This window comes from Aspergillus pseudoviridinutans (assembly GCF_018340605.1).
Source record: "Aspergillus pseudoviridinutans IFM 55266 DNA, scaffold_5, whole genome shotgun sequence".
Classification (NCBI taxonomy): Eukaryota; Fungi; Ascomycota; class Eurotiomycetes; order Eurotiales; family Aspergillaceae; genus Aspergillus; species Aspergillus pseudoviridinutans.
The window spans coordinates 863,285-889,719 of NW_025091285.1; the positions used below are offsets into that span (position 1 = coordinate 863,285).

The following is a 26,435-nucleotide window of genomic DNA, read 5'->3' on the forward strand; positions in this document are numbered from 1 at the left end:
TGACCACACCCATAGCTATGTGGAGTACTACATCAAGGCACTCCTCGTATGAGAAACGTAGTAAGATCGCGCCACTGACTCTGCCTAAGATTACCTATTGCGGTAATCTAAACACAGTGGCAAGGGATTCTGGTAAACAAATAGGTAGGCCGTGTGACGACAGCCTGGATTTGATGGAGGTTAGATAATCTCCAGCACATGCAAGGGAGAAAAGCAAAGAAGTGGCTACTGCCTACTGGAATCATGCCTAAGATAATCATCCCTGTAATCCAAAACCCGTACGGATATAGCCATCGACCCCCGCGTGTCCGTCTTATCAACATTATCGATAGGAAGGAGCAGGGACCATAATTGAAGTCATTATTGTCATGATTCTCCGGTATCAGCCCTGATACCGTGTAGATCAAGGAGAGTTTATCGATGCTCTTTTGACAATAATCAAACTAGAAGCCCGTCGTTTGCGGGATTTGGCCTGTTTCTATCATAGAAATTTCTATTCGAGAATAAGAATCAAATCGAAAGTATCTAGTAAGAAACTGGTGGTGTTGTTGACTAAGGTATCTAGGCAGGCAGGTGGTTGTTGTTGTTGTTGTTTTGTTGTTGTTGTTACGGTATTGTATCGTATGATCCACGGAACCCTTGGGGTCGGGAGGGGGATACGCGTGACGCTCCCGGCGCTAAACCCCAAACGGGCAGACAGTCAACAACAAAAGACGCGCTGCGCGTGCGAAACCAAAAACATCGAGTCCCGCCTGAGGATTGGCTGGGGATGGGGGGCGAATCCTCCAGTAGATACTCCATCCTCTCACAAGTCCTCCTACGGACTGACGGAGTCTGACGATTGACGGTGCCTGACATAGGCTCACGTAACTGAAACTTTTTTTCGCCTCCCCTTAAACTCTCTATCCTCAATATAACATCAACCTACCGAGCTTTGATCGTCCAGAACAATAAGATCTCAACTACTGTCGTCGGACTCATCCAAAAGGAAAGAGGAACCCACAGCCTTTTTAACCCACCATATCAGATCCTCCCCGTTCTCCCCCTCTCTTCGGATGATTTATTGGGCTTTGACTCTGCATACCGCAACTTCCGTTTATCGTCCAGTGTCCACCCCTCCGTTTATCGACTCCATCAGCTCATCCCTTCCTTCGCGAACCCCTCTCTTCCGACCAGTCGACCTTTACTTGCCTTCGCGTGGCTGTCTGGAAGCTCTCGAGTCTGGCGTCTTTTACTTCTTCGGGACGCTGCCCATAATCTCTCGACCCCTTGTGCGCCCTGCTCGTCTGCTTTAAAGAGCTCGCMATTCAACGTTTAAAGGAGCAAAGGGAGACTCAAGGGAGAAACCATATTGCTGCTGTCAACTCCCCTTCAATCAGTCAAATCCGCCCTTTCATCGTCTCGAACTCTTCGCATATTCTCGCGCCCTTGGCAGTTCGTCATTGTTGTGTATTATTCGCGTCAGAAACTCATTCGCGCCTGTGCCTCTCGCCAGTCGCTCTTGCGCCTGTTCGCGTCGCGCTTGCTTCTCTGACGTTCTGTTGTCACTCCAAAACATTCCTTTGTCTATTGGTCGCGCTCCGAAGAGCTCCAGGAAAATAGAACCGCCATACCACCGAGTGTTTCAGACGTGTGGTCCCAGTGCTACAGCGGGCACAAAGGAGGCTCAACACTCTTTTCGTGCCTTTCTTGGTTCCCCTACTGGCACATTTCCCTTGGGATTGAATGGGACATTGCCAAGGACTTTCGGAACTTGGTGCTCGCCATGATTTGGTGAAAGTGCCACTCGTCATTTGTTTCGCATTGTTGATACTGTTCGTCCCGCTTTGAAACAATAGCTGTTGTTTGCTTTGGCCCCAAGTCTCACAGCATTCCACTGCTGTCTCGACTCGTCTCGCCTTCAAGTCAGACACGAGGACAACAGCACCGCCACTGGCGCTCTCTCCTCCCATTACTTTGTTGTTGTGAACGCCTGTCGCGGTCTGGTTTCAGCCTTTGTGGTGATTGCTCTTTTCATTGCGGCATCATCCACCATCACAACTATTCAGAGCGTATCTCTTCTTTCCGCATTTACAGCAACCGACGTTATCATTTAAGCGCGATAACAGTTGTTGCCGATATTTTCCAAAATGGTAGCAACATTCTCACCGCATCGCGATGCGGGCGGCACACTGCATTTGCCCTCACACTCAGGGATCCATCATGTTGATGCAAGCTCCGCCATCAGACAGTTGCGCCGGTCATTATCGCGATCCCCTTCGAAGAGCTCCAATTTCACAATTCTCGCATCTCGAAGTCACTCGCCATCGAAAAGCACGCCATTTATCTCGTCCCCTCTCTCACCATCGCGACGATCCACACAGAACAACTTTGTACTCTTCCCCAGTACATCCCATCCATCTCCGTTCGCGCTTCCGTACCCACCCAGTGCCAAAATCACAAGGCCGGTCATGCGACGGGCGCGAACATCACCGCGAAGTCCCGTCAAGCGGGCCCTCAACATCTCGACAGACCAAGGGAATGCCAAGCCCGCGCAGCCGGCTCCAATCATGGTATTATCGCCAGTCGGCGCGGAGAACACGCCTGGGACTCCAGCGCTTGACGTACAGTCTAATGACAATGTCTCTGAAGGCACGGGCTTGAGCGAGGCTTCGACTTGTGCAGAAAACACTCCTGCACCGCGGCCGACACTGTCTCGGATCGAGAAACGACGCAGTGGGACTTTTGGTTCATTTGCTACAGTAAGCCCGTTAAAACGTAGTGACGGGATTATGAACCTCGACCGAGCATCGAGAGGCAGTCCTTCCGCCAAGAGGCGAAGTGTTCACGCCGCCAACTACACCAGCGAATTCAGTATCTTCGACAACGAGGGCCCTCCCTCCAGCACTGTTGAAGATTTTGCTGCAGAAACTCCAGCTGTCACTGATACGCCATCTTTTCCTTCACCTGTTCCGCCTTTCAGTAGCCCGTTCAACACGATTCCCAAACGTTCCTCATCTCTCCGTCGCTCGACACTACAACAACGCCAAACCGACCGCTCCCTTTTCTCCCGACCCAGAAATATAGGCGAAACAACCGAGACGGCGGATCCAGGTTCTCCCATGACCATCCGGCCGCGCATGTCTCTGGACGGTAACCTCTTCCAGCCGAATCGCGAGGGGCTCTTTTCTCCGCGACCTGCACCAGTCAGCCCTCTCTTCTCGTCACATGGCGCGGGGGGTGCGGGACAGGTGCGTCCTGCAGCACATCCGCTTTCCAGAACTATTACACAGTCCTCGTCCAATTCAAGTCTGGCAGACGACTCGCCTACTCATGAGCCCATGCATAAGTCCGAGCGGCCGCGCGGCGTTTTCGATTTCTCCAAGTCTCTTCCTGCGGGTGCGACACGACCTGGTGCCGTACGACACCTAAGTCGTGAGGACTCGACATCCTCCGTCGACTCGTTTGCGACACCGGAGAATTACAAGCTGGTCAAGCCTCTGCCGGCCGCATTCATGTCAACGGGCCTCATCTCGAAGAAGAATCGTAATGCAGAAGATCACCAGAACATGCTCGGTTTCAACAAGAACATGCCTGATACCCCCTGCAAGCGACCCATCAATCTGTTCCCCACGGGGCAGAAGCCGATGCCCGAGTGGGAACGCCCTCGATTGATGCCGCAAGCAGATGTCGTGCCATCCCCCTCCCCGTCCAACCCCCCCAGCGCGCGTCCCACGTCGGGGCCTTTCGCGCGTGGCATGGGTATCTTTGGGAACTCATTTAATAAGCCTGACCTGTCGCGTCGAGGCAGCTTCGTGAGCGTGGACGGTGATGAGCTAGCACAGTCTCAGTCACCTTGCGCTCAGCCGGACAGTCAGCCATTGAGTGAATACGATCTTCCGCCGACTCCAACGAAGCAAACTTTCTTCCCCTCTCGAACCTATCCGCCAGCCACCCAGCAGATCGCATCCTTGGAACGACTATCCGAAGCACTCGGAAACAACTCGAGTCCTTTACATGACAGGTTCCAGCGGGGCTCCCCTCGCACACCTCAGGATCACCTCTTCCCTCCAGATCCCAGTGGTCTGTCCATTTCCGCACACAACGACCAGCACTCGCTCCAGCCGGACTTCAACTCCTCGAACTTGCCAGCAACACCCACCGGCCCACGTGATTCTTTCATGCAATCGGGAAAGCGACCTAGCCTCTCATTGAGCGGGTACCACGCCCCGGATGTGGACCCAAGCTTGACCTCTCGCTTTGAACATGTAGAGCTTGTGGGAACAGGAGAGTTCTCCCAGGTCTATCGCGTGGCCCAGGCTCATGAAATGTCACTATCATCCATATTTTCTCTTCCGAATGGTGCCAAGTCTCCCGGGGCGCTGCCTGCACGGGTCTGGGCAGTCAAGAAATCAAAACAGCCGTATGCCGGCCTGAAAGACCGTGAGCGCCGCATCCGTGAGGTGGATGTACTGAAAGCCCTCAGTAACTCGGACCATGTGATTTCGTTCGTCGACAGTTGGGAAGACAGCGGCCACCTGTACATCCAGACGGAATTTTGCGAGGAAGGTAGCCTGGATGTGTTCCTTGCCCAGGTTGGGCTCAAGGCGAGATTGGATGATTTCCGGATCTGGAAGATATTGTTAGAATTGTCCTTGGTATGTCAAACCTGTCTATGTTTCCTGTTGAAAATTAGAATGGTGGGCAAGGGCTAACCTCCAGCAGGGTCTGAAGCACATTCATGACTCCGGCTTCATCCATCTGGATCTCAAGCCGGCAAACATCCTTATTACCTTCGAGGGTGTCTTGAAGATTGCCGACTTTGGCATGGCAACCAGATGGCCTGCGGAAGACGGCATAGAGGGTGAAGGAGATCGCGAGTACATCGGCCCTGAGATTCTGATGGGCCGCTTCGATAAACCTGCCGACATATTCTCGCTGGGCCTGATAATGTTCGAGATTGCGGGCAACGTGGAACTCCCCGATAATGGTCTCTCATGGCAGAAGCTTCGGAACGGTGATATGAGTGACGTGCCTAGCTTGACCTGGAGCTCCGAGACCAGCATCTTCCGCGACGCTTCCGGAAATCCCATCTCGGAAGGGCCATCATTCGAGGAACTCTGCGCCTCGGACTTGGGCGATGACGATTTTGGGGAAGATAGTTTTCTGAACAGCCGCCCTCGTCAGGCAGTGCCTCTAGCGCGCAGTGGAGAGCTTGTCAATCCTCCGAGCTTCATGATCGATGCCAGCCACGAGCAAGCTTTGGACAAAATCGTCCGGTGGATGATTTCACCCGATCCTTCTGACCGACCCACAGCAGACCAGGTTCTGGAAACCCATGGGGTCCAATTCGTGGAACGTCGACGCCGTGCTGGGGCCACGGTCTATGAAGGCAACTGGGGCCCTGCGGACGAGATCCTGGCTGAAGATGCCGAAATGATCGACGTGTGACCTGGAATCCTCGATAATTTTCTTCTACACTTCTTACCATATCGATGTTCGAACAGCATTAGGGGTTCGCTGTTGAGATTCTGAACGCCAGCTGTCTGTCTATGATCGAGCCTGCTTCGCTCTTTTTGAATCAAGAAGGATCCCTCCCTGTGCATATCGACTCATCCCCCTTCAAATTACGTGGTCGAAAACGGCTTTGAGCTTCGACCTAGACTCGTGTACGAGTCACCCTTCGCTCGTTACAGAATCTTTTTCCTTTGTCAGAAGTCTGATTAGCGTTCTGATACCGCCTGTTTTCTCTTCGAGATGTACCAATGTCCTGCATGATTGGATTCCCTGCCGTGTATGATGAACCTGTTCTTTTTTCCCCTTTTTCTTCTCGCAACATCTGAAGCCATTGATCTCATCTATTTTTTTCCGACCATTCTCGCATCGCCAGTGGATATTCAGCAAGGATACCATTCAAGGGAGTAGCGAGCAGTCGGACCTGTGTTTTGAACTTTTTGTCTCTTTCTTTTCCTTTGTTGGAGTGAATCGGAGTGCAATGGATACTTGGGCGGTGATGATGATGAATGAACCTTTCCTACAAATTTGTGACCCCATCTCCATTCGGCTGGATCTTCTCTTCACCCATTGTCATTATTTTTCTCTGTTTTTATTTTCCAACTGCAGTCCTTGGGAAGCACGGACTGGCCAGCCGATATGGGATCAAGCGGGCTTGAGAACTGGGTAATACTTGTGATTTATACGTGTTGAGTCTGGACGCAACAATTGGTGGTAGATAGAATGAGAACATATTAAATCTCTTTGCCTTGATCCATGCATTCTTTTGAGCTTCTAAGATAAAGACCGTTCCCCTCTGTACCAGGGGTAAATAGTGTGTAGACTACCATGGACGAGTATCTCTATGTTCTCGCCACTGCTTGACTTCTTGGCGCCGCAGCTTGACCTTTCGGTGTGGATTTTCGCGACCTCCGCTCCGACAACTATCTATCCATCCCAAGGCCGTTGGTTCCTCGGTCACGCTGCTTTTGTTGCAATTTCATTGCTTCTTTTTTTTACCTCTAAAATTCTACAACGGGCTACTTTGTTCGTTTCGACTCGACTCCTGAACAGTCTAATCATGCGCGATAGCATCTACTAGAGCAAAGGGCTCAAAAAGCTTGCAACACGTTGAACGCATTCACCCTCGCATCTACACCGATAGCCAATAGCAATGGATCACAGAACCTTTGTATCTGACTCCTTGATCCGCCTAACAGGCGCGTCGGATCCCACCGTCGTCGACTTCGTCCTCGCCACCGCCAGTACCGCCAAATCCGCGACCTCGTTACAGGACAAACTCCTCCCCTTCCTCGACGGAAATGCCGATGAAGTAAGCTCATTCTGTGCGGAGCTCTACCGACGCGCAGGCAAGAAGGAATCGTCTGGATCCAGTAGCGCGCCGGGTCGAGACCGCAGCGATGCCGCGTCGAAGAAGAAATACCGGTTAGTGGATATGGAGCCTGATCCAGGGGATACGGCGAGCTCGCTGGCGCCGCAGAATGTTGAGGCGGAGCGCGACAAACAGAGACGCCGAGAGAAGGACAGGGACAAGGACAAGGACCGGAGTCGCGGCCGGTGGGAGAAGGAGGATAGTCGCCGGAAACGCGACCGCAGCCGTAGCCGCGATGAGGGTAGTCGCGAGCGACAGCGCTCGAAGAAGCTGCGAAGACGGGCTGTGGATGATTTTGAGGATCGGTGGGGCGACGAGGAGATCCCGGACGACGAGAATGAGGATGGGGGTGAAGAGGGGCAAGACTTTGATGAATCGCCACCGAAGCGCACGCGACTGCAGGATGGGTCGGCGTCCCCTCGATCCACAGCATCCGATGAATTAGATCCGGAGACAAAGAAGGAGTTGGAGCGCAAGCGGGACCTGGAGGAGCGGGACGAGTTGGCCAAGCGTCTGGCTAAGAAGGATGATGGCAAGAGCAAAAAGATCGTCGAGGATCGGACGAGAACGAGTGAAGCCGCGCGACGGCGGGCTCTGGCGGACGATGCGGCGGCGCGGGCGTCCGTCATGCCTGATCTGCGGCTGCGGTCTCGGCAGGAGTACCTCAAGAAGCGAGAGACAGAGCGGCTGGCACTGCTGCGGCGGCAGGTCGCAGAGGAGACGGCCGAGCTGCGCGAGAATCCCAATCTGACCCGTCGGGAGAAGGAAGAATTTGCGCGCAACCGGGAGGTGCTGCGGATCGCGGAGGAGCGCTTACGGATTGACGACCACCTGGACGGGTATATGATGCCAGAGGACTACATCACGGAGAAAGGCAAGATTGATCGAAAGAAGAAAGAGGAGGCGCTGTACAAGCGATATGTGGACCGTGACGAGCGCGGTCAGGAAAGGTTCATCACTGAGCACGAGGAATGGGAGATGGAGCAGACGGCCAAGGCCAAGGCGCAGATCAAACGGGCAGAATTCGTGGACGAGGGCGACTATGAGTACGTCTTTGACGACTCGCAGAAGATCAATTTCGTCATGGACACCAAGCTCGAGGGGACCCGCAAACCATTAACACAGGAGCAGCGGCTGCTTCAGGAGAAGCTGGACGCGGCGGAGAAGAAAGCGGCGTCGATCGAGGAGACCCGGAAGAGCTTGCCCATCTACCAGTTCCGGGATCAGATCATCCAGGCGGTGCATGATCACCAAGTCCTAATCATTGTAGGAGAGACTGGGTCCGGCAAAACCACCCAGATCCCGCAGTACCTCCACGAGGCCGGGTTCACCAAAAACGGCATGAAGGTGGGATGTACCCAACCGCGACGGGTGGCCGCCATGAGTGTTGCGGCTCGTGTGGCGGAAGAAATGGGAGTGAAGCTGGGCAACGAAGTGGGCTACGCCATCCGTTTCGAGGACAACACCAGCGACAAGACGGTACTCAAGTACATGACCGATGGTATGCTGCTGCGTGAGCTGTTAACCGAGCCGGACCTGGGGCAGTACTCGGCCCTGATGATTGACGAGGCGCACGAGCGAACAGTGCCTACAGATATTGCCTGTGGTCTCCTCAAAGATATTGCCAAGGCCCGGCCGGATCTGAAGCTTCTCATCTCCTCTGCGACCATGGACGCACAGAAATTCCAGAAATACTTTGACGATGCACCCATCTTCAACATTCCTGGTCGTCGGTATCCCGTGGACATTCATTACACCTCGCAGCCCGAGGCAAATTACTTGGCTGCCGCCATCACGACCGTTTTCCAGATCCATGTCAGCCAGGGACAAGGGGATATCCTGGTGTTCTTGACCGGTCAGGAAGAGATTGAAGCGGCCGAACAGAGCCTACAGGAGACGGCCCGCAAACTGGGGAGCAAGATCCCTGAAATGATCATCTGTCCCATCTACGCCAACCTACCGTCTGAGCTCCAGACTAAGATCTTCGAGCCCACCCCACCAAAAGCGCGGAAAGTCGTGCTGGCCACGAACATCGCCGAAACCAGTTTGACGATCGACGGCATTGTCTACGTCATAGACCCTGGATTCGCCAAGGAGAATGTCTTCAACCCGCGCACAGGCATGGAGAGTCTAGTGGTGACGCCTTGTTCGCGAGCGTCGGCCAACCAGCGAGCTGGTCGAGCCGGTCGAGTTGGGCCGGGCAAATGTTTCCGCCTGTACACGCGGTGGGCTTACTACAACGAGTTGGAAGAGAGCACTACGCCGGAGATCCAACGGACGAACCTGAGCAGTGTCATTCTCATGCTCAAGTCGTTGGGAATCGACCAGCTGCTCGACTTTGACTTTATGGACCCGCCGCCGGCCGAGACGATCATCCGCGCTCTCGAGCAGCTGTATGCCCTGGGGGCGCTGAACGATCGCGGGGAGCTGACCAAGATTGGACGGCAGATGGCCGAGTTTCCCACGGACCCCATGCTGGCCAAGGCGATCCTCGCGGCGGACAAGTACGGCTGCGTGGAGGAGGTTCTGTCGATTGTATCGATGCTCGGCGAGGCCAGCGCTCTTTTCTTCCGACCCAAGGACAAGAAGATCCACGCGGACAGCGCGCGCAACCGGTTCACCGTCAAAGACGGCGGCGACCACCTGACGCTGCTCAACATCTGGAACCAGTGGGTGGATTCGGACTTCAGCTATATCTGGGCGCGCGAGAACTTCCTACAGCAGCGTAGCTTGACACGCGCGCGCGACGTGCGCGATCAGCTGGCGAAGCTGTGCGACCGCGTCGAGGTCACTATCAGCACATGCGGATCAAACAACTACATCCCCATCCAGAAGGCGATTACGGCCGGCTTCTTCCCGAACGCGGCCCGGCTGCAGCGCGGCGGCGACAGCTACCGGACGGTCAAGAACGGCCAGACGGTCTATCTCCACCCGTCGAGTACCTTGTTCGAGGTCAACCCCCGCTGGGTGATCTACTACGAACTGGTCCTGACGAGCAAGGAGTACATGCGCAGCAACATGCCGCTGCAGCCAGAATGGCTGGTCGAGGTTGCGCCGCATTACTACAAGAAGAAAGACCTGGAGACGCTGGGGCTGGATCGCAAAGTGCCCAAGGGGCAGGGTGCGGCCGGCGAGAAGAGTAAGGATTAATTTAGCGTCAGCGTCAGCATCAGCATCCACATCTATCTGTATCTGTATATACTCCCGTAGCACTTCTGCAACAATAAAACCAGATAATATGGTATCCTGTGACCCACTTCACTACGAAGTACTCTGTTCTAAGAAAGGTAAGGTCCGCAGCGGAAGATGGAGTAACCAATCACCGCCCGCCCATTAGAATTGACACCGACCGCGGTTCGGACGCCAGGTTTACGGTTTACCTCGGCAGTAGTAGACTAGACCCCAGCTTCATAGAGAGCTACCGTACGGAGTACGGAGTACTCCACTACTCATCTCCCCATTCTACTCCAACTGTCCATCAGTCAACCACGAGACCTCCACATCGACATCAACACGCGATCACCACAGACCACCACCATCACCAGCATATCAAGAGAGAACAGAACCCAAAGAACAAACGAAATGACCCAATCCTTCACCCCCGCCGAGGTCGCAACCCACAATACCCCCGACAAGGGCCTCTACATCATCATCGACAACAGCGTCTACGACGTGACCAAGTTCGTCGACGAGCATCCCGGCGGCGCCAAGATCCTCAAGCGTGTGGCAGGCAAGGATGCCTCGAAACAGTTTTGGAAGGTGAGTTCTGCCTTTTCAAGGTACACATGAAAAGAGGCTAATGCTTGTACGGAGTAGTACCACAACGAGGGCGTGTTGAAGAAGTATTCGCCCAAGTTGAAGATTGGGGAGGTGAAGGAGGCTGCTAAGCTGTGATTTGTATTGTGATATGGAATTGAAAATGGACTGGGATTAGTGTTCTACGGAGTATGTCCTGATGGAAGAGGAAGCGTATCCGGCGGATGACCTTGATGGTTGTGTCCTGCGATAGAGATATATGTATATGCATATTGACTGACTTTTCAAGAAGACCGAATGCGGAAATACAAGCGAAGCGTCAAGTGGTATCTCTTGCAACATACAGTAATAACGATATACAAGACAAAAAATCAATTCGTACAGCTAGAAACCTCTGAACGGATCGGGCTCGCTGTCCGCAGGCATGGCAAATTCCCCGTAGAACCGCTGACTGCCCGATCCCCACTGGCTCGACGGCTTGCGGCCGTGCCGCGACCGCGTCCCCGGGCGATACCGAACAGACGCGGTCTGATCGATAAATGCCTCCATGCGAACGGTGCCAATGGCGTCGAAGAAGTTGCCCGTCCCGATGCTGGATGGCCCGCTGGCCTCCGAGGTGCGCCGGCTGAAGCTACTGCGGCCGCTGTTGAGGCCATGCCCGTGCGAGGTTGGGGACCCCGCGCGCGTGGTCACGCTGTGAATGGATGGGATCGACGGCATGGTTCCCTGACTGGAAAAGCTGCGCATCACGGGCATCCGGGACGTGGTGTTGCTGCGTTTGCGTGAGTGGGAGGAGAACCGAGGCACGGTCGGAGGATCGGCCGCGTCGAGCATCGAGTCAATTATCTCCGAACCATTGGCGGGTAGCTCGGGCACCGGGGCGGGTGCTTTGTTGCGTCTACCCTTGATGTTGGGCCGCGGGCGCCCTTTGGCGATGCGGATCGAGTCACGAATTGGGTTCCGGCGGAGGCTCGCGGTGGGCGCCGGCGACTCGAACTCGACCTGCGGGACAGGAGGCAGAGCGGCGAGGTCTTGAATGCCCGTTGCCGAATGGCTCAGGAATGAGAGTGCAGTCAGCCAGACGTAATGCCGTTCGATGCTTGTGGCGGTGAATTTCAGGGCGCGCTTTGGAGTCAAGATCAGGATCGATCGGTTGAACGGGTTTGCAATGGTCGCTCCCTTGGGCAGGGGGTTATCGTCCTTGACGTCGAGAACGGATTGGATGATCACTTGTGCCAGTTAGTCTCATCGGTACGAACCCATAACTCTTTTTGGGGGAGCTGAGGACTTACGCTTGCGGCCACTTTTGCCTAGCAGCGCAGGACCATTAGTGGGCTGCTTGCTGCTCCACATGACCGCTCGCTCGTATGGCGCGAGCCAAACCCATCGCCTGTGACGCACTCCGCTGTTGGTAATGTTGGCCGACACCTCGTCGGCGTTTTTGCCCTCCCAACTGTCCTTGGGCTCACCGACGCCCCCGAAGGATCTCCTCCGCCGAACGTACTTGTACATCCATTCTCCGATCATTGTCTGCGCGATGGCGTCGACCACACTGGTTGGCTGGACCGAAGTCGTTGCGTTCGAGTCTTGCCGTTCATGGGCGAAGGGTCGAGGAAGAGAGGGACGTTGCGACGACCGTCTTCCGACAGCCATCCTGTCCCGAGGCGCCGTAATATCATCAAATGGGAGCGGCGGATACTGAGGACTTTCCAGCCCATAGGAGGATGGAGACGACTGGCTCGGCGGCCGCTCTGGATGCTCGGATTGTGACATGGCCGCTGCTGAACGCACTCGCCGCAGTGTCGGTCTCCGCACAATGGGCGCTCGTCCGCGATCGGAGAAGTTGCGCGGGTTGGAGGGAGTTGGACTCTGCCGTCCATCGCTCCCATTGCTGGGGAATTTTCTTGAACTGAGGCGAATTGGAACAGGGAACGGAGGGGCGACGCTCGACGCCCCGCTGCCACTGTCAATACTCGGCTCGCTTGGGCTGCGTGCTCTTCGCCGATGCGCTGCTGCGGCGTTAGGGATCCTTGTGGCCGGCCGGCCATCCCGCTCGTTCCCTGAACCTGTCACACCTCGCCTCTGCCCATGCGGCGACGATTCAGACGGCTCCAGATCCTCTTGTAAGTGAGAATCAGCATCGAGGGGATGCTCATCAACTTCTGCCAGTACGGTATCGTCCAGACTCGATCTTTCCTGAGCCGAAATCAGCTTGCCCCTTTTCAGTTTGTATGAAGCAAACGGCCGATTGAGCAGCTCGTCATCCGTGAAGATATCTCGAGTTGTCTCCCGCGAGTCTTCGTCATTTCCATCCTCGAAGCCGGCAAAAAGACTACTTGATCTAAAGGGCCGCCTCAAGTCAGATTTAGAATCCTCCGATAATGGCCCGTTGTCGTTGTTCCCAGGATAGGCTTGCACCGTGGCGGGCGGTTTGCTTCTCGACGGAGCCTTGGCAGGAAGCGGAGGCGGTTTGGTTTCTCCGCGCTCCAGCCTTCGTGACGGGGGTCGATACGGCTGGATGGGCGAATCTGAACTGCTCTGAGCACGCGACACATTCAGCGGCATGTCGGGGATGGCAGAGGGAAGCAAGCTAGCCGGCAACTTGACCGGTCGCTTGTCGATACGAATCTCTTCGGTCTGGATGGCAACCGATCGACTGTCGATGATGGTTTTGAACGTTGTTTGACAGGAGACGGTTTTCGTCTGAGGTGGCAGAACCACGCTTCCTCGAGGCGAAGAAGGCTCGGAACGCGGCGGGTGGATGGCGATCATGGGAACTTCAATTGCCGCAGGAACTGATTTTGTAGGACTGACAACCGTATCTTGTTCGTCTGCCGCAGGGGCTGGAATGAGATCGGTCTGCGTCGATGTTGAGGCCGTTGCAGCCGGTTGCGGGGCTGCAGTCATTGGTGTTTCGGCGACCTGGGGTGTCCACGGAGGGCTGGGCAGGTCGCCAACTGTCTGACAAGATGTCGACTTCATGTCGATAGTCAATGTCGAAGTAGCGCTGTCCTTTGCCTGGTAAGAGAGTGGCAACGCCTGCGAATTATGCTCAAGTGGACTTTCAGGAGGTAATTGAGGAGACGGCGGCGGGGAGTACTGGATACCAGTGTCTCGATATTCGAATGTGGGCGAGGAAACCTTGGCAGGACTGTTTAGGCCTCTGTCAATCACTGCATGGCCGTCTATGCTGCTGTCAATGGAAAGACCAAGGATCTTTCGAGCCTTCAGGCTCATCGACAGGGACACATGGGAGTGGACCGAAGTCGGCCGTTCTTCTGGTAGCGCTTCGGGCGAATCCAGAACAGAGTCGTCATGCAGATTGTCGAACTCGTCCTCCTCGTCGAATGCCAGTTCCTGCGCCAGACTCACTCCGTTGGGCTTGTTGTCTCGAGCATTCGCAAGGCTGGCAGTAGAATAGCGCACATTATGAAAGTCGGCATCATCCTCGGAGCTCACACTGGTGACGCTTGTCCGACGTCGTCCTTGGCTGCTGGAATGCACACTGGCCGAATCGCTCCCTCTCTCGTTCGTGGATGGTCTGACAGCTTCTGGGGGATGCGGCTTCGACGATACAGGGGGCAAGGAAGCTGCTGCTTGCGCCATGGCAACCTCATTCAAGACGACTTTCAGCCGGCCCTCTACCACATGGACCTTGCGCTCGAGATTTCTACGCTCTCCTTCCCACGACTCTCTTTCTCGGTCTAAGAGATTTTGGGTTCGCTCGAGCTCCTCTTCTCGACTGCGGGCCTTCTTTTGCGCCTGTTCCAGCTTCCTTCGTACATCCGAGATATTCTCCAGAGCTTCATCTCTCTCTTTTGCCAGCTCGGTCAAAGCTGAGGAAGTACCACCCTCCAGGAGCTGCAATTGATGCTTCAGAGACCGGGTCTCTTTTGTGCTTCGTGACAAACGGTCAGTTAGACCCTCGTTCTCACCCCGGGACTCGTCCAAGCTCCTCTCCAGCACGTCGATCGCCTTGGATTTGTTCTCCACCTCCCGCCGCAGTGAGAGAATCTCCGACACTAAGGAGGCATGTAGGGTGGGTGTGAATCTTCGCGGGTCAAAGGGTGACAGAGTATCTTCATCTCCCACATCGTCCAGATCACTCGGTCCTTCGGGGGAAAAGTCGTGAGGGGCAAGAGGTGATGCGGAGCGAATCGGCGATGAACCGCTGCGGACATGTATGGAGGGCACCCGATGCGGCGTTGTCGATGGCGTGGGGAACGCCTGAGCCGCTGAAGGGCTTTGATATTGAACGTCTGTGGCCATGGATTCTATCTTTCAGAACGAACAGACGAGTCGGAGCTTCCAACCATTAACACCAACGGGATCGGAAGTTGACCACGCACAGCAGTCGGGCCCGTTCCCACAGATCCAAATCAAAGCAATGCATACGGCATCCGTCGATCTGATTCAAGTCTGCGAGTCGAGATGAAGGTCAACAGCCGTGGGTCGACGACTGTCGGGGAGAACGATGACGCTGGCCAGCAGCAGTAATTTCGACAATTGTCGCCAAACGAATCTACGGTGACCACCCAGTCAGCCGATTCCAGGCCGGTCGTCTCGAGTTCTGAAGGCTGAACAATCCAGCCTCCCTATGCTTGCGTAAACGTGCACGTACCTCAGGTTGGAACAGCTCCTGAAGGTTGAACCCTCGAGGGGATGGTGCTGCACTTGTTAATTATATACGTGGATATTAAGGATAAATAATTATCATGCAAATGCGAGGAGACACAGAAGCCGAATTAACTGGTGCAGCAACAGCGAATGAATCGAATGGATTGGAAGATAAGGATGGAAATACTGTAATCCGCGCAACGCGGGGGAAAGGGTGAAGATCGAGACTCGAGACAGACGACGGACGCAGGCAAAGTGACTGTCTATCTACCTGCGAGATGACGGCCGGTCTTGCAATCAATCGCTCATCCTTCGAAACTAGAAGTCTAGGCTATCTAGTCAATAGATGGCGAGTGTGGAAAGAGCGAGCCCATGCAGCTGAGGCCCGTTAAATCAGTCTCCAATTTCCTTTTTCTTTTTGCTTTTTGTTTTTTTCTTGCCTTTTTCCCCTTTTAGTTGCCAGGATGGATTTTAGCCTTGCGGCACAGGCTCCTGTCCAAGCATCTTGAATTGAACTAAGATAGAGCCAGTCCAGGGGCAGTTCGTTAGGAGGTGGATGCACTACTGAATAGCACCAAAGCACTGATGGGGTACTACTCACCATCGTGGTTAGTAGCATTGGTACTACGGAGCACTCCATATGAAAGTAATAAAGGACGGTAATCCAATTAGTGGAAGCGTTGAGGAGCACAATAATACCGGACCCCACCAGAGCTGTAGGTGGGCAGCCTAGACTGGAATAACTGATATCGACTGGAAGTATCGGATCGATGGATGCGTAGGTGGATTATTGGATAGAGGCTAGAGACGACGGATCAAAACGGACGGAAAATTGATAGGACTAGGCTGGTATTGGCTATCATTCAATGTTGGTCGCGTCCTGTCCATTGTTGGGAGAAGAAAGAAGTGATAATAACTAACTAGGTAATAATAAAGATGATTAATCGTCCGTAGGGAACAATAGAAAAAAAGTAAAAAAGCAAAAGTGGATATGAGACATGCGCGTTAATTCAGCCTTCAGATGAGAAGAAGGGAGAAAGGGAAAAGGAGACGCTGGCAGGCAAAGGTTGTGTATGTATCGTGGTTACCATGCTGTACTCTGTTTCTGATCATACCTTAGCCCATGCAATACATAATAATGAAATGGTACAGTACCTACGTAAGGTATTCTCTTATTATTATTACCTCACGTCTACAGAGTAGCTACGTAAGGTACCTACGGAGTAGATTCCGTAAGGTAGTTGGCTTAGGCAATTAGGGGAAATTGGTTCTCAAAATCATCAATCTCTTGACTCACTTATAGTATGAACTACTATGAACTCTACTCAACTGGTGATGGACTTTCTAAACCAGCGAATTGAGTGTCCATTCAAGTACCTGGACGTGATGTGATGCTAATAATGAATTCTCGTCTACTCCATATATATGAAAGCTCTTGTCCAAGTTCTCCCTCTTCTGTGTCGTCGTTTTGTTCAAGGGTATTACGGCAAATGGATACGGTCCCCTAAACTCTCGGAGGGAATACACGGAACCATCCAGTCATTATTATTGATCGACAGGGGGATCATACGACGCGAAACGGGAGATACGATCATGTAAACCACGCCATGAGAAAGATATCATCACAGATATCTAGACCCTGCGTTTGCTTTTCAAGAAGATCGGCATAGCCTCTGGTCCGTGTTTCAGTACGGAGTGATATCCCTGAATCCGAGCATGCGGTAGGTTTAAACACGAGCATTATGGTAGCGAACTACAGGGGTGCAGTACGTATTAGATTTCCACTAGGTTGTCGCGTGCGATCGAGCATCCAATTGGTTTACTGGATCAAATTTAATGTTTGAGTTTCGACTGCGGGAGATGCAGCGCTGCAGACGAATGCAAGACGTGGTCAGTAAGGTAGTAATAATGATACCCAATTAATGCTGTACACTACTGACCACCATCATACAATTCGATATCAGCATCATAACAAAACAGGTGATACAGGCAGAGGGCAAAACTCGGAAGGTGAGGGAACACCCGAGTCGCTTCCTTGGATAGGATACAGGAGAGGTACACAAACACAAACGGGCCGCGTCCCAGCTTTTGGTTCTTGGCTTTATTCCTCTGGGCTCAAAACTGAACTTACTACGGAGCGCTTGACTGCTTTGAGATTGGTTGATTGAGACGGAAATCAGCTGTGTTCATGATAGTATAACTTCATAGGCTGAAGGAAGAAACTCATTCGACCCTCATAGATTAAGTGGTCCCTGCTCAGGCCCCTTTTCCTATTGTCCTTGGATTCGTGATATGACGCAGAGGTACTCTATCTCATCAGTCTGGGGCATTGAGTGTTCTATGAGTTCAGAGACAATGACAAAAGTAGCACTTTCGGTCATGAGCTGTGAGCACATATATTTTCTGTTGTCAGTAGTACTACATAGTATCGATTTTGCAGTCGTAGTCGTCCTTGGCCTCGGTCCTTAGTTATCCAATGCAGAAGAACGTGATGTCTTGGAAAGACCAAAAAGTTAGAACTTGACAAAAGTCTGCTAAGGTACTCTGCAATAATCCAGCTAGACTGCTTAGTTTAGCCCGGCGTCGTTAGTGACTCCACGGCAATTAATTAGTCTAGCATTAGTAGCGTTGGCTTGGAGCTTTTCATTCAGGGGTTGTACTTTTGTCTTTTGACAAAAAGAACAACAAAGAAAAGACATTCTTTCTGAGAGATGACAGGTCCATACACAAAAGCCCCCAACTACTTCAATTGCTCCACATGATTGCTATGCTCCGGAATAGATAGTCTCCCTACCAAATATAACCCAACAATTATTTATTCTAAGAGAAAAGCTCTTAGACATGTACGGAGTACTGAATTGCCACATCTTGAGCCTGAGTATCAAATTACCGAGGTGTCAGCTCGAGGCTTCAACTACCTTGCACTAATTTGATCACACATGTGCAGCCGTTGATGATCATCACACTGCAGCTGTCAAAGTCCAGGATAATTGATTGAGAATTGATTGAGACTCTAATAATAGGATGACCATTGATCTATCTGAAGCAATGGACTATGTGATGATGTGATTTATCCACATGCTCATCTAGTTGTCAACTATAGTTCAGAGTCATCACACCCAGTTCCTACCGCAACTGAATCGCCTCATTATTCTTCCTTTTGATTCTCTCATTCGTTGAGTGGATTCTATCAGATGCTTCGGATATCGCTCGATTTTCTCAATCTCTCTCGGCCTCTGAGTCACCGGTAGGCCTCAGGCTGAACGTTTATCCTGACCTGGCACGCCGCTCTCGGCGTTAGGCAATATGGCGCCTTTGCGGGGTATGCTTTCTGACTCTTGACTATCACCATAAATATCAACAATCATGTTGATCCCTCATAATATTCCATACTCGTGTGAGATTGGATTGTGGCTGAATCACCACCGTATTTATCGGAATTCATGAACTACCGAGTCACCAATGCCATCCCAAACTACCCCCCGAGTCCTCTTCTTCGATGTCTTTGGTACCGTCGTCGAATGGCGCACCCCCGTCTCCAAAGCTCTCTATGACGCAGCACAAAACGCGCTCCAAGACCCAACAAAGGAGCTCTCCGACGCCGTGCGCGCCAAAGTCTCGTCAATGACTCAATCAGACTGGCTCGGCATAAGCGAGGAATGGCGCGAGTCATATGGCCACTTCACCCGTAGCCACGATCCCTCAAAGCCCTTCGTCTCCGTCGACGAGCATCACTACTCATACCTCCTCAAGCTCCTCCAAGCCCACGGTCTCGAGACACTGTTCACCGACGCCCAGAGATGGGATCTCGCGCTGAGCTGGCACCGGCTCACCCCGTGGCCGGATACCGTTCGCGGCCTGGAGCTCCTGAACCGCAAGTTTCGCACCTGCACCTTGTCCAACGGGAATGTGGCGCTGCTAGAGGATCTCTGTCGGTACGCCTCGTTGCCCTTCACGGAGGTGCTCAGTGCAGAGCACTTTGGGGCGTACAAGCCGTCGCCAAAAGTCTACGGCGGGGCTGCGGAGAGATTCGGAGTGGAGCCCGGGGAGTGTGCGCTTGTGGCGGCGCATCTGAGGGATTTGAAGGGTGCCAAAGCCTGCGGGTTTCAGACTATTTATGTTGAGCGTCTGAAGGAGGAGACGTTGGACGTGGAGCAGGCACGGAAGGAGGGCTATGTTGATATCTGGATTGATGCAACCTGCGATGGGTTTCTTGAGCTTGCCAGGCAGTTTGGAATTGATACCGAGGCTAAGGTCTAGATTCCAATGATGTTATATGTACACTATGCCTGATGAGTACTCATGGTCAATTCTATTGCATCATTTGCGACATACTGGGGTTGGTTGTAGCCATTATTCCGCACTTCCGTTGACCCTAAGATGGTGACATCCGATTTTGTCAGCCTGTCTTCAGCAGGCAGCAGGCTCAACTGTATCCCAGCGTTCATCAGGATGCTGATGCGTGGACCAAATAAGAGAACATGACGTACCAGGAGCGCATCTATACTTTCCGCATTACCCTTGCTGACAATGAAGACAGCCCAAAATCTACAAACACGCCGATGCCGACGGACAGTTTCGTCGTAAGCCATCCACATTCCGCTCGTTCGTTTCGAGTGGCCCATTCTGCAGTTCTCCACACAGACAGACCGCTACGTGCTGCACCTGGGGTACGGTTGTCCCTGGGCGCACCGCATCAACATCGCGCGCATCCTCAAGGGACTCGAAGACATCATCGAGCTGGTGGTACTGGACCGGGGCAGGGCCCGCACGGGTGGTTCTTCTCTGGCCAGTTTGGGTTTGCGGAGAGGGACCCTTTGTACGGATTCAAGCGCTCAAGGAGCTCTATCTCAAAGTGGATCGCCGTACGAGGGCCATCCCGGTCCTCTGGGATAAACAGCGCCAAACGATCGTCAACAATGAAGCAGCGAGATCATCCGCATGTTCTACGCCAAGTTTGACCATCTCCTGCTGCCCTATGCGATGCGCGAGGCCAACAAGCCCGGCGGTGGACTGTATCCCGCGCCTCTGCGAGCCGACATCGACGCCATGAACGACTGGGTGTACGACAAGATCGTCAACGGGGTGTACAAGACCAGGTTCGCCACGACGCAGGCAGCGTACCGTGCGAMCCTGCACCAGTTGTTCGAGTCGCTGAACCGGGTCGAGGAGCATCTCGGACAGCCCGGTCACCAGCCGTATCTGTTCGGGGCGAACATCACCGAGGGCGGATATCCGGCAGTACACGACGATTGCTCGCTTCGACGTGGCATATTACCTGAACTTCCGATGCAATCTCAGAATGATCCGGCATAACTATTCGCGAATTGATCGCTGGTACTGGCAGTTACACTACGACCAATGGGCCAGAACACGAGGGCCGTCCAAGAAGACGACTTTTCTGATCTGGTGAGCTTTTTTGGCCCACGAGGGCCATGCTGACCAGGCTAGTATAAAATCGGGTATCAGAAGGCGACCGAGGAACAACTGCAGGGCCTGGGCCAGACATCCTACCGTTGGAGGACTAGCCTTCGCAAGAGGTCAGTCAAGTGTAGATAGTAGATAGGCCAGTCACGTATCGCAGGTGACATACGCAATCGGCAATACCTTGACTTTAATCGACATTTTCCCCGCGGTCTCCGCGTTAAACGAGGATCAGGTACAGCGTCATTCGTATTCGAGAAACGTCGCGAAGAACCTTGATCCCAGTAATAGTAACGTAGGCGTGTATGGCCGCGAGTCAGTGATTGGCGTAGAATGCCACTAGAAGCTGAGCGAGGGCTTCTTCGTAAGGCAAAACGTGGATGTTTGCTTTTTTCGTCTAGCAAAAAGGTACAGCACCTTGGATCATGGGGAAGAGTGCTCTTCCCATTGGTGAATATTATGTCCATATCTGGTTCTACTCGGAATCATCTTCCAGTCACTCCATCCAGCCCCCAATCTACCTCATGCTTCATCTTATGCACTGCAACCCTGCCAAGCTACTACCTATCCAATTCCCCTCTTTAAGTAGAAGGTAACCGTCGACGGTCTAGATCCATCCGACCCAGTCCCAGGTAGCCACTAGCCCCCAAAGAGGCAGGGGAAACGGGCGATATCACCACCGCGGCGCACCGCCAAAGCGACAACCATGGATGGAGGAATAGTTAGCGCGATACTGGTCTCTCATCTTGGTTCTGATTTGATCCTGCACAGAGCACACTGCGCCGCTAGATATGCCAAGTTTGCCAGGTACTCTGGTTGAGCGGGGCGTTCCGAGCGGATGAATATTGCGATAGGCGATGGGTTTGATCTTTGGAATTCTTCCTGACAAGACAGCTGCCATGATCTTGGGTGAGTACTTTACCTATTAACATAGCTTGTCTCACTGTTTATCTGTAGTGAACTGGTATAGAATATAGAGACATGCAATACTATCAGACCTACCCGACTTACTGGATAAACCCCGGAGAAATTACCCATCTGCTAGTCGGAGACGAGTCAGTCGATGTCATGAATTATTGATGGATAATGTGACGGGCACTGACGGCCCCCTGAACCTCCTCCGGCGGCTACTCGGGCTCCGGGTTTTAGTCACTTTAGTGCCCCTTGGTTGATCCATGGCTGTTCCTTCCGAAATCCAGATGATATCCATCAATAGAAATATGATGCCATGATGACGGTGATCTACTGTCGTATCCAACGGAGGAATCAATCTACGAGCTCGGGATACTTCCAGACTCAGTTATCAATCATACAAGGTAAGATTGATACCTAAGGCGCTAGGTCGGATTGTGCAGTAGTACCGTCTATCGTGCATTTAACCCACGTGGGAAAGGGCCAGGGCCAGGGCAGTGGCAAATAGTCGAGAGTAAGTCTCTACGGATAGATACAACTTCAGTTCATACAGGAGTGCAGTACTTGGAGTACGGAGTGTCTTCGTAGTAAATCAACTGAAACCAGGACAACAGTCAATGTTAACTGATACCTAGGAATATCTGACATGAACTGTCAGGTTGTCGAGTGCCCCTCCCCCTTAACCTGAATCGCTCAGAGGCTAAAGTGTAAATCTCTGACTATCCTTGAGCCAAGAACAAGGCCATTCTAGAAGGTTGAGTATACTACCTTTAGGGTTGCGGGATTATTCGCAAGGAGCATCGTTTTGATATCCGAATTCAGGCACAGATCCCGCGATGACGTTCCTGGACTCTCTGCATATTTCACCTAATATACCTTCATAATCGCAACGCCGCAATAAAAAGATCATATTCAAGCATATGTTCTCGTAGGACTCGATATTATGCTACCCCACCTGGCTACCTCCATAGTCTCAAGTATACTGCCATACTGCATACACTGCGAACTCTAAATGCAACTGCCATATTGCCAGCGGGGCGCCGCGCATAAGGAGTCCCAGGGATCAGGAAGATGGAATTTTAGCGAGTAGCCAGGGGGCCGCGGAATGTTCGATTGCCTTCCCCGTTGAATAGTCTAGGGATGCAACTTGCGAGACTAGTTGTAGATGGCATTTTGATTGCCACTGCAGATTGCCATTCGAGCTCCATCAACACGCTTTGGGACTCTAGGAGCGCTCCGTATTGGTGCACAGCCGGATGTCTAAGTTCATGTCACTGTCCTCCGCTGTATCACTCGGAAGCTTACCGCTGGACTTTGTAGGAAGATGAAGCCTAAACAACGCGAATTGAGTTGATGCCAATTGCCAACTGGGTCTGGTGTGGGGAGTCTTAGTGTGGCCATCCGCCCACTTGGTGTGTAGCCGAAACTGTCTTCAGTCGAAAGTGGGCATGTTTCCTTGAAGATCTGAGACGAGGCTAAGACTGGCAAAACTTTCACTTTCAGGTCGTGATCAAAGACTCAGGGGGAGCAACAGGGCATTTCGAATCGTAAGTATCACATCATGAAGGGTATTGCGGTGAGATGAGTCGAACTCGTGGGCAATGCGCATCGTATTGATGGTCAGGTACCTCGCGGATTCCATTACTATCGATTCGCTTAAATGTCAGAGAATCAAAGCTGAGGATACGTCTGTACTCACCTGAATCAGATCTTCATCACAGTACAAAAGTCTGATGATGACAGAACAATTACTTGACGTGAAATTCCTTGAAAATGATTCGTGTTATACCATATACCCGTTGTAGGCCTTCTAGACGAGTATACTTCGAGCATAGTCCTGCATTGACAAGCTGAGACGCCACACAATTGTCTCCATTCAACCTCAGGATGCGTGTTATGGGTATCAGATCTATCAATTGATTCAGAGAGGGAAACCTTCTTACGAAGTACTTCATAGGTGCCGTTCCGACATGGGAGAATGGACACAACATTTTCCCTATTCGCCTTTGCTTCATTCATCTATTGTCCTTGCCTAGTGTCGCTATATTATACCTACCCTAGTCAAACATCAATCCAAGTATCTTGCTAATACAAAGCCGTAGGACTTCTACTAACTACTCTAGGTAGGTCATGGCTTAACTACATCGGATTATGAGAGAGAGGGGGAAGAGAGAACGTGCCTCAGTACTCCGTAATAAAATAGTCTACATAATAATTAATCGCTATTTGTTGCGATTTTTCTCCCTCCTTTTTCATTATTATTATCATTATTTCTTCCCCTGTATCTATTCCTTCATCTATCTGTACCTTTTCCTCTTCTCCTGTTTCTCATAAGCGATCTATCGTTTTGCTTCTCTCCTCACTATCTTTCCCAGTATCGCTGGCCAAGCCTTTTATCCTTGGTCCTCTGGCGCTCGATCGCCTGTGCAGCTTTCCCCCTCCCCCTCCCTAAAAGATAAGGAGTATAAAGGGAAAAAAGAAAGGAAAAGAACAGAGGAAAGATATCCCACCTCACACCCCTTGGACTCTCACTTCCTGATTACTCTGATTCCAAATTGGATCCGCTTCAACTCTGCTATTTTTGCGTGGCGGAATCAATCTCAGGCATTTCCCCCTCAGAAAAAGGGACAACAGATATATTGGCAGAACATCCCTCTGTGTCACTACTCATCGGAAGCACTGGCAAACCCGCATTTTGTCCTTTGCTAAGACTATCAAACACGCTGTGGCAAGGATATCTGCAGATACTGTTGTTGGCAGCTGGGGCTCTCGGGTTTTCTGCTCGAGTCCAAAATTTTTCTGTCTCGTACTATCTTACTCCTGAGCCTGTGATCGACGAGCTTATACTGCGACCGGAAAGCTTCAGGGCTTTTTGACAATTCTCGCTTCAATTCGCTGGTCATAAACGCAAACCAAGGGCCCCAAGGTATGTCATGTCTCTCTTTCCACTTCTTTTGCTCCCGTGGGGCCTCGTGTTGTGGTGTGGATTGTGGACTGCGCATGTGCTTGGGCGGCCAGAGAGCAACGACGGTTCTTCCGGTGGCTAATAGACCGCACTAACTTTACCACAATAGCCGTTCTTTTAAGTTCCTGCGCTGGACCCCCAGTCGCCGTGTCTSGCAACACTCCGTTATCCGCGTCCGTGCCCACCGTGGAGCATTCATAGCTTTCTCTTCTCTCTTCGCCCCTCTCTCTCCCCTTCCTCTTCGCCTCGTACCCAGTCTTCCTCTATTCTTTTTTCCCTCCTAACAAAAAAAAATATTTGTTAAACTATTTTTTGATCGTTCGGTTACCTACGGGTGCGATATAGTCGCCATGTCGGGAAAAATGACGTTGTACAAATTGGTGGTGTTGGGAGACGGTGGTGTCGGCAAGACCGCGCTCACGATCCAGGTTAGCCCTCCATCTCTGTCTTGACGGTTGATGACACCGTTACTGAACTCTCGACTTAACATTTTCATTCTAAATAGCTTTGTTTGAATCATTTCGTCGAAACGTACGATCCCACGATTGAAGACTCGTACCGGAAACAAGTTGTGATCGATCAGCAATCCTGCATGTTGGAAGTGCTGGACACCGCGGGCCAGGAGGAATACACGGCCTTGCGAGATCAGTGGATTCGCGACGGCGAAGGTTTCGTGCTTGTCTACAGCATCACATCGCGCGCCTCTTTCTCGCGCATACAAAAATTCTACAACCAGATCAAGATGGTCAAGGAATCAGCCCACTCTGGGTCGCCGTCCGGAGCCAGCTATCTGGGATCGCCCATGAACACGCCTTCGGGTCCGCCCCTCCCTGTACCCGTTATGCTTGTCGGCAACAAGAGCGACAAAGCAGTGGAGCGAGCGGTCTCGGCGCAGGAAGGACAGGCCCTGGCGAAGGACTTGGGCTGCGAATTCGTCGAGGCGTCCGCCAAAAACTGCATCAACGTGGAGAAAGCCTTTTACGATGTCGTTCGCATGCTCCGACAGCAACGGCAACAGCAGCAGGGAGGACGAGCCCAGGATCGTCGACCGACCGGCTTGGGTCCCATGCGCGATCGCGATGCCGGTCCTGAGTATCCCAAATCTTTCCGACCCGACCGTTCCAGACACCGAGGTGGCATCAAGTGCGTCATCCTATGAGGAATGCTAATCATTCGCATTCCACCTCTTTCACTTTCGTCCACTCCAAGCGTCCACGACATCCATGTGAGCCTGCTCCATGGCAATATCTTCTATCTGTTTATATTGGCTGCATGAACGTCTTACCGGTCTCTGGACTATAGACTGGGCGGTCATTTCTCGTCCCTTTCCTCCTTTACATTTTTCCTCGCCTCTCTTCTACTCTACCTGTGTTGGATAACGCACATACGGTTTTATGGAGATGCTTGATGTATGCTCCATGCTCCTCGGTACCCTGGAGGGTCGCCTTTGGATAAGATTTCCTTTCCGTTATATGGGAGAGGCTGGAATCTCAGAAGCAGCGGGGATTATAGACTTTTTTTTCTTCTCTCGTGCACCCAGGATAATTATTTTTGACCCCTTTGCAGTTGCTCGGTTCCAGCCTCGGGGATGTGGTTCATTCCAGCCACCTGGACCCAGGACCAATCTTTTGCGTGGCTGGGGTCTAAGATGTGAATGTCAGAAAGATGGTCTCTACTACAGACAGGTGTGGACGAAGCAAGGAATGTGACCGACGGCCGGATCGAAGGGAAGAAGACGTATGGTTGTTTTCGCTGAAGCAGTCGACCGTTTAGCAGGCATTTCGATATGATACCCTACGGCTGAGCTTTGAGTTGTTCTTTTTTTCTTTTTTTTTTCCCTGGTGCATTATTTGCGAATATAAGGAACAAAAAGTTCGTTGACACAAATAGATCTAA

General features: G+C 52.3%; 7 protein-coding genes across 7 annotated transcripts; 6 read left to right on the forward strand and 1 right to left on the reverse strand.

Moving 5' to 3' along the window:
- Positions 1 to 2,129: 2,129 nt before the first annotated feature.
- Asppvi_007376 (tyrosine protein kinase SWE1) lies at positions 2,130 to 5,430 on the forward strand (the record flags this gene model as incomplete). Its single annotated transcript, XM_043303263.1, has 2 exons — positions 2,130 to 4,637; positions 4,705 to 5,430. 2 exons carry the CDS (start codon positions 2,130 to 2,132, stop codon positions 5,428 to 5,430), a joined length of 3,234 nt encoding a protein of 1,077 aa, XP_043159198.1.
- A 1,216-nt stretch (positions 5,431 to 6,646) lies between these two features.
- On the forward strand, positions 6,647 to 10,015 carry Asppvi_007377 (putative mRNA splicing factor RNA helicase (Cdc28); the record flags this gene model as incomplete). The annotated part of the gene is made up of 1 exon (XM_043303264.1): positions 6,647 to 10,015. The coding sequence occupies one exon, from the start codon at positions 6,647 to 6,649 to the stop codon at positions 10,013 to 10,015; it is 3,369 nt and encodes a 1,122-aa protein (XP_043159199.1).
- Positions 10,016 to 10,447: 432 nt separating this feature from the next.
- Positions 10,448 to 10,759, forward strand: Asppvi_007378 (cytochrome b5-like heme/steroid binding domain-containing protein; the record flags this gene model as incomplete). Its single annotated transcript, XM_043303265.1, has 2 exons — positions 10,448 to 10,624; positions 10,682 to 10,759. 2 exons carry the CDS (start codon positions 10,448 to 10,450, stop codon positions 10,757 to 10,759), a joined length of 255 nt encoding a protein of 84 aa, XP_043159200.1.
- A 246-nt stretch (positions 10,760 to 11,005) lies between these two features.
- Positions 11,006 to 14,890, reverse strand: Asppvi_007379 (putative nuclear migration protein; the record flags this gene model as incomplete). Its single annotated transcript, XM_043303266.1, has 2 exons — positions 11,006 to 11,850; positions 11,914 to 14,890. The coding sequence occupies 2 exons, from the start codon at positions 14,888 to 14,890 to the stop codon at positions 11,006 to 11,008; spliced, it is 3,822 nt and encodes a 1,273-aa protein (XP_043159201.1).
- A 3,810-nt stretch (positions 14,891 to 18,700) lies between these two features.
- On the forward strand, positions 18,701 to 19,498 carry Asppvi_007380 (haloacid dehalogenase, type II; the record flags this gene model as incomplete). The annotated part of the gene is made up of 1 exon (XM_043303267.1): positions 18,701 to 19,498. The coding sequence occupies one exon, from the start codon at positions 18,701 to 18,703 to the stop codon at positions 19,496 to 19,498; it is 798 nt and encodes a 265-aa protein (XP_043159202.1).
- A 221-nt stretch (positions 19,499 to 19,719) lies between these two features.
- Asppvi_007381 (uncharacterized protein) lies at positions 19,720 to 20,554 on the forward strand (the record flags this gene model as incomplete). Its single annotated transcript, XM_043303268.1, has 3 exons — positions 19,720 to 19,821; positions 19,871 to 20,103; positions 20,167 to 20,554. 3 exons carry the CDS (start codon positions 19,720 to 19,722, stop codon positions 20,552 to 20,554), a joined length of 723 nt encoding a protein of 240 aa, XP_043159203.1.
- Positions 20,555 to 24,889: 4,335 nt separating this feature from the next.
- Positions 24,890 to 25,698, forward strand: rasB (Ras small monomeric GTPase RasB; the record flags this gene model as incomplete). The annotated part of the gene is made up of 2 exons (XM_043303269.1): positions 24,890 to 24,967; positions 25,045 to 25,698. The coding sequence occupies 2 exons, from the start codon at positions 24,890 to 24,892 to the stop codon at positions 25,696 to 25,698; spliced, it is 732 nt and encodes a 243-aa protein (XP_043159204.1).
- Positions 25,699 to 26,435: the final 737 nt, after the last annotated feature.